The 6,894-nt window shown below is 39.6% G+C and overlaps 1 protein-coding gene and 1 pseudogene across 1 annotated transcript; both read right to left on the bottom strand.

The window, feature by feature from the left end:
• Nucleotides 1-891: 891 nt before the first annotated feature.
• LOC139455745 (uncharacterized) lies at nucleotides 892-5,336 on the bottom strand. Its single transcript, XM_071237291.1, has 4 exons — nucleotides 4,882-5,336; nucleotides 3,260-3,438; nucleotides 1,993-3,106; nucleotides 892-1,663 (listed from the first exon to the last, which is right to left on the bottom strand). The coding sequence occupies exons 1-4, from the start codon at nucleotides 4,934-4,936 to the stop codon at nucleotides 1,542-1,544; spliced, it is 1,470 nt and encodes a 489-aa protein (XP_071093392.1). The 5' UTR covers nucleotides 4,937-5,336; the 3' UTR covers nucleotides 892-1,541.
• Nucleotides 5,337-5,697: 361 nt separating this feature from the next.
• On the bottom strand, nucleotides 5,698-6,727 carry LOC139455064 (uncharacterized; annotated as a pseudogene).
• Nucleotides 6,728-6,894: the final 167 nt, after the last annotated feature.

Below are 6,894 nucleotides of genomic sequence, written 5' to 3'. Positions count from 1 at the left end.
TTTGCTCATACGTCGGGGTCTATTGACTTATGTCATTGTGACCTTGATTTGTTGGAAGTTGTACCCTGGAGATTGCGCAGATCACACACATTAAACATACTACTGGATCTCACAAGCGTACAGATCAATGTTCATGTATATTTCAAGGTTCAATCGATATTTCATTGTTCTGTAGTATATAATTTCACAGTGTTCGTTGTTTCAGAAATAAAATATAGGACTCCTTCTCTTTAGCGATAGTTAGTGTGCGAGAGCAATCGGGATTGTATTCTGATCCTTTAAACATACTTTGATAATATTAGTTTTATATTTCCGGTATTACACCTAATTGGAATGTCTCTTGTTTATCCACTGTTGTTTAGTCACATCCTACTATTTTAGAATCACTCCATTTATAAATACTATGAATCCGATACTTCCGATCATTTCCACGAGTGACTCATGTGAGTTCTTTTATAGTTCAGACTGTTTCATATTGTCAAGAGTTATTTTACTGTCACCTTAAACATCGGGAAACAGGCCACATGACCGGAGCGTTAAACACCTCGTCTGATGCTTCCAGGTCACACTGGGACACGGGTGGCCAAGTCGTCTAAGCCGCCGCAATTCTCTGTGCAGAGTTGCCTTCCTTGGACACACCACAAACCTATGATCGTGGGTTTGAATCCCGGTTTGCCCCAATTATGTTTCTAAACGTCTGCGGCCTGCATCACTTCGGGCTTTCCTCCCACATTAAGCTGACACACTGTGATATAAGTGGAAAACTGTTAAAAGCGGCCTTAAACCCAACTCACTCACTCACTCCAGGTCATACATTGAAGGAGACATATGCTTTAAGAATTTTGTCCGTGAACAATGAACACTAATCATCATTGAAGCTTTTGGAACATTAACATTTTAATTATGAAAATACAGAAACAATATTTTATTTTTTTTATGTCCAAGTATATATACACGATAATAGTCATATTTATAGAATTGATACCGTCAGACATTTGCAATGCACGAATTGTATTAATTCCGCAGTTTCTCCAATGACACTACAGTCAAAACGTTAAATAAGATAAGTCAGCTTTACATCACGTCAACTGTGTGACCTACATTGATGATATACAAGAGTAATGTACACTATTCCCACACGGGACACTCGGGTCTTATCAGGGTGACGAATCAGGTAGTGAGTAGGACAGTTACTTGGTGCACTTTCAACCACGAGGCTACCCATACCCCGTTAGCAACAGGAACACATTCCGAAATGGCAGCAACAACATGCTGTTGGTTTATGATGTTCTGGATAAACGTAATGCCAGCGAAAAGAAATGTCGACAATCCTGCTTGTTTCAGTGAGGAAGATTATCAACATTTTCCCTACATACATTTTGTAGGTTACGGCAATAAGAGAAAATATCTAATGCTTGTGTTTTTGCTCAAATTATAGGCAACTTATAGTCCGCCCAATTAGTAATTTTTCACAAAGTATTCATCAAAACTAAAATTGCTGAATATCTTCATCATAACGTCAAGTTGTGTTTGGGAGTGGGTTAGCAACAGCAACAGCAACACACAACTATAGTCACAAGAAAAACCACCCCGACGGGAATTCCGATGAAAAGTCCGAGGTAGCTTTCATCAGATGTGTCTGTTGCTGCAACAGTTGATGATTCTGAAACAATTGAACCGGTTGAAACACAATGCAAAAGTGATTATTTTAACACAGACGCTTCATCAGTCAGTGTAGCATTTGGTCTTTCTGACAATGCTTCAGAAATGCATAAATGTAGTCGATGAGTGAGTGAGAAATATACCAGCACTATCCCGGCGTGTGGCACCGGAAATTAGCTTCACACATTGTACCCATTACACATGTAGATATGTCTTATATTTACCTCTGCTTACCAAATATTGTTTTACCTGTAAAATCAAAATGATAATTTCAATAATTAACACTTCATGATTTCACTTAGTACCGATCTGAACTTCAGGATATCTTACCATCACATGGTCTGTTATTTGATCCTTCCAGTGTCTGATTCCAGTAGAATTGGTCTTCGTCAAGGAAGAGTACCAATGTCAGTCTTTTGTCAATTTCGTCATGAACACTCGTGCGCTCAGTGTGAATGTTCAAATATTTTCCAGTTTCTACTTCTTTAAAGCTGTATGTTGTATCGATGTCTGCTTCGACAGCTGCTATCAGAAATGTGACCGCATCATCTTTAATGGCTTTACAAATAAGAAACTCTTTCCTGTCAATTTTATCATTGTTGGTCCAAAACGTTGGTACCACTTTTTTGTACATCACAAAAGGCCTATCGAAACTCATATAGCACCCACTCTTCTGTCTCAGGTAAAAGCCAGCTTTTCCATCGGGCGATGCCTCCTCCCAAGAAAATACTTCACTAGAATCTCTCCGTGGACATCTCAGTCCTGCATCTTGTGGTTTATCGATTCTGTCCCAATCAAAAGTACCATAAACTACAATCGATCTTTTCTGATTGGTAAACACAACTCTGCCGGATTTAGGATGGATAATGTTTATGTTATGTACCTTGTCAGCATGTGGGAAATGCTGAGGCGTGCAATTCTGAAATCTTCTTTCTTGAGCTAGTAAGCGATCTTGCAGTTTCTGCTTCACTACAGAACACGTTGGGCTGTTCGCAGAACATGTTAAATTGTACAGCTGAAAAGAACTAACCTGCAGTCTCATCAACTCCTCTTTGTAGCTGCTGATATCAGACAAGCTTTGTTTAAGATTATAACGTTGTGATGTGGCGGCTTGAAGCTCCCTGAGAACATGTCTAACATAATCACATGCTAGACCAGAGGTACGTCCTGCAGATACTACGCTGACCCCCGCTATGATCAAATGCAGTTCTGTTAACAAGTTGGGTATCCTCATTAAATCCATCTTCAAGGCCTCTTTTTCATTCTCCAGTGTTTTGTTACAGTTGTTGGTTGTATTTGCCAGCAAGCACGTTTTATAAGACTTGATGAATGTGTCCAAATAGTCATGAATACCAAGGAGACCTCGTTCAACCCTTTCTGCATCATGGACAGTTTGCAATTCCTTTAGCTCTTTCAGCTTTATGAGGAAATCTGTATGCTCATCCTGAAAAGTCAAACATTTAATTGAGAAAAAAAGAAAACAATGTGACAATGTTTGGTAAAAAAAGAACGCTATGTACATGTCCATTCTATTTCACAGTAAGGAACCTTGTTTTATGAATGATGTGAAGAGATAATTTTAGTAACTTATAATTACCTTGATAGAATTGAGAATCTGCAAAATGGAGTCAAGTTTTTCAGCATTCCCGGTTTCTGTGAAGTGATCCGCCAGAGAGTCGATACCAAAGGACATCAGCTCCTTGATGGCAAATTTGGCGATGAACGGTACGATGGGGACAAGTCGTTTTCTGCGCAAAAGGCATTCTCCACCCGCAGCTAAAACGTAACATGTATGTGTTAGGCTGGCCTCTGCAAAACCTGTTTAGTTTTGAGACTGTATCAAATCATGTCATTCGTTGAGTACCTATATATTGTCGGTAGTTATTTCCGATTAAATTACCCTGTCACCTTGACTTTGTTCAATGGATCACATTACTTGCCTGTGTATGTGTTTGTAACGGGTGCCACCAGCGAGGCACGTTACGCTCACCTTTTCGCGAAAACCTTATATTCGCCCATTTACATTCTAAGATCATTTTCATTATATTTATTCAAATCCTATGTTGATACAATTTCGTTTATAACGTTGTGTGCATTGTACATCTGGCATCGTTGAAGACACTCTCATATATGACCTGGCACGAATGGCTGGTGTGCAGAGTTGCGTCCCTTGGGCACAACAAAATCCTACCATTGTGGGTTCGAATCCCGGTTCACCCCGATTATGTTTCTAGGTTTGCCAGCACCATACCCGCGCTCCTTGGTTTTACCAAAGTTGTAAACGCCTAAGACCCGCATAACTTCGGGCTTCCTTACCCCAGTATGCGGAAACGCCGTGATATAACTGGAAGACAGTTCAAGCGGCGTTAAACCCAACTCACTCGCTCATGTATGATCTCCTACAGGTACTTTCAAATACGATATATATGATCATTTACAATATGTCATCATGCAAATGTGCACGTACATGAATGCTAAAGATTGTACAAACAAACACCAGTAGAGATTTATATTCCGTTCACAGCAGAATACAGATACCTATACACATAAAAATGATATATCCGCCTGTCGTTGTGGACGTTGTACCACTAACACGTTTACCCGAACCACACACACACATGCACGCACGTACGCACGCACGCGCGCACACTCGCACACACGCACGCACACCAAACAATACTTGATGGTGGATCTGTACATGCAAGATTAACTATATATTTCATAGTTCAAAGGATATTTCTTGACAGCCTGAAATGTTTATGTACGACAGATATATTTTTCCTGAATTTAATTGCCCATAATTAAGGGTGCATATAACACCCGAGTGCGTATTATACGCGAATAAATAAGTATTGTGTACATTGATCAATCGGAAGTGGTGCTAATTGGGATTGTTCGCTAGCAAATATACATTTATTAACAAATATCGCCGTGAGCGCTTATTAGAGGCGGCGCTTATTACGTCGGACAGCGTAACTAAAAAACGTCAACGCCAGTGAATAACCTGTACACATGTTGAATCACGTGATACATATTTTATGCTTTAATCATTACATATTGAGTATATAAAGCACATCCAACAGACGTCATCTATAGTCCGAATATTTGTTTCTCTTCATGTTATCCAAAACGTAATTGTATTTTGTGTTTAATATTTATCAACTTTATCAACACGTGAATTTAATATAGTTAAAAGCTGCAAATATGAACAATACTTACTCAGGAGTGACAACGTCATGATGATGTAAATCCAGTTTTCTGCTTGCGACTTCATGGTTGAGGTTATGAAATATGACTAAAACAGTCTGGAGGTGAGATATGACGCGTATTTGAAAAACGGTATGTTACTGTAGCAATGACATAACGATTGGATTGTGGTGGACTTTCCACAACATCATGCCTAATAATAACCGTCTAAAACCGTATGAGGAAACCACAGTTTTATATTTCAGCCTTTGGGTAAAACCACGCTGAACAATACCCGTCCTTTCTATTTAACCTACACCTACTTTAGATCGTGTCTCTTGATGACGTCACGTGTGTTTTGTGTGTTTTGCCACTCCCTGCAGACGACCGAACATCGTCGCGTCGGCGAGTGATATACAGCAAAAAGTGTAAACACTTCTGATGCAGAATATGTGTCTGCAACGGGTGGGTGATGATTTCCGCTATCCTGTCAGGTCACTACTGCGTACACGTGACAATTATGTGTGTGTTGGTTAAAGCCCCAACATCCGATCAGCCTAATCGGGGTGCATGCGCAGTAAATATTTTACGTATAAGGAAAATGGGCGGAGCCTACTATTTATAGTAACCCACGTGTCTCAATCTAAAATACATGCGGTAATCGGCAACACGTGAACACTATTATGCACATCATCGGGACATCATCGCAGGTAACATATTAACGTTGTTAATCTAATAAAATCATTTTTTTTAAATTACCTACGTTTACTCGAGGAAAATGGCGACATAGTCCTTCCGAATCTGATCCCACATGTTGTAAGTTTTCCGTTTGAGGACTTTGGTCTCGGCCTAACGTCTTGGGTTTCTAGCATCCATGACATATCTTGATGATGTTGTTGGTCTATTTACGTGTTCATTCCAGTCTAATACTGCCATATTCGTCCGAAAACGATAAACATCGTCAGAAAAATTTATTCTTTTGTTATGATACTGTAGCAGTGAATTATTGAAACTTTCAACAAAAAACGTGTCCATACAATGAACGTAGTCGTCGGTATGTTTATACACAACAGTACTTTTCAAAGCTTGACACAGAAGTAGCTCAGCCTTTGGGTCACAAATCAGTGTTTTGGATGATTCATAGTGCGCGTCTTGTCTACATCTCGACGTTTCTGAACAGTTATTATGGATATCCTTGTAATGATTGACCACATTCATAATATTATCGCGGAGCTTGTTGGCATCTTGATCGCAGTTCCTAATGCACCAATAAAAATGAGTCTTGATACTTCCTGCTTTGTCCGATAACTCGCGATGCCACGTCACACCCTCTTTGTATTTAGGACCCAAACACACACATTTAACCTCCTTTGTAACATTTTTCGTAGCATGCCATGTGTCATTTGTTGACGTTGTAGCAGGGTGCTCCTCCCTGATACATTTATTTATGACCGGATTCCTGTCATGACAATGTAATTTCACATGTACTCCGACACCATTGTCAACACTATCAAGATATTCATAGATACGCTGAGTTCCAATAAGTTCGTGTTTTTGTGTGCGGGCATTGTCTACTTTTGATACAGTTTCCGTCCTGATAACTTTGTGTTAGCGCCAATGCAAACAACATCAGTAAAACGAGAGTTTTTCCTTGTGGCATGGCGAGCGTCAGTGAGAATATTAATTCCATCCATATTCGGGTAGGTCACAATTTCTTCTAGAAGTGCATCCTCGCATGATTCACGACTTAAATCACAAACGACTTCTTTATAGTTTGAAAACATGTCAGGTATGTAAGCTGAACCAAGTCTTCCAATGTCAGCTGCTTTTGCAAATCTGTCGTACTGATTGTGTAACATTCCAGACACAAGGTATCCATGACACATGCGAGAGTTTACCAAATATTTGTTACCAAAATAAGGTGAACTGGGCCATATTATCACATGATCTTTTTCACATCTGAAAGTAACATAGGCAACATGTCCAATCATTTTCATGTCCAATTTCTGAGCAGGAAACGAGGATGACAAACTGTGCGAATAAAGT

Source organism: Haliotis cracherodii, unplaced genomic scaffold (genome assembly GCF_022045235.1).
Source record: "Haliotis cracherodii isolate W230 unplaced genomic scaffold, xgHalCrac1.p SCAF_11, whole genome shotgun sequence".
NCBI classification, from domain to species: domain Eukaryota; kingdom Metazoa; phylum Mollusca; class Gastropoda; order Lepetellida; family Haliotidae; genus Haliotis; species Haliotis cracherodii.
Note: the sequence above shows the minus strand (reverse complement) of the source record. Positions and strands in the feature narration are given on the sequence as shown.

Bases quoted from the DNA above. Each gene is read 5' to 3' on its own strand.
- LOC139455745 (XM_071237291.1), bottom strand. From the start codon at position 4,936: ATGAAGTCGCAAGCAGAAAACTGGATTTACATCATCATGACGTTGTCA. The intron at 3,439-4,881 runs GTAAGTATTGTT...GTTACGTTTTAG, and splicing joins CATGACGTTGTCACTCCTGA to CTGCGGGTGGAGAATGCCTT. The intron at 3,107-3,259 runs GTAATTATAAGT...TTGACTTTTCAG, and splicing joins AGATTCTCAATTCTATCAAG to GATGAGCATACAGATTTCCT.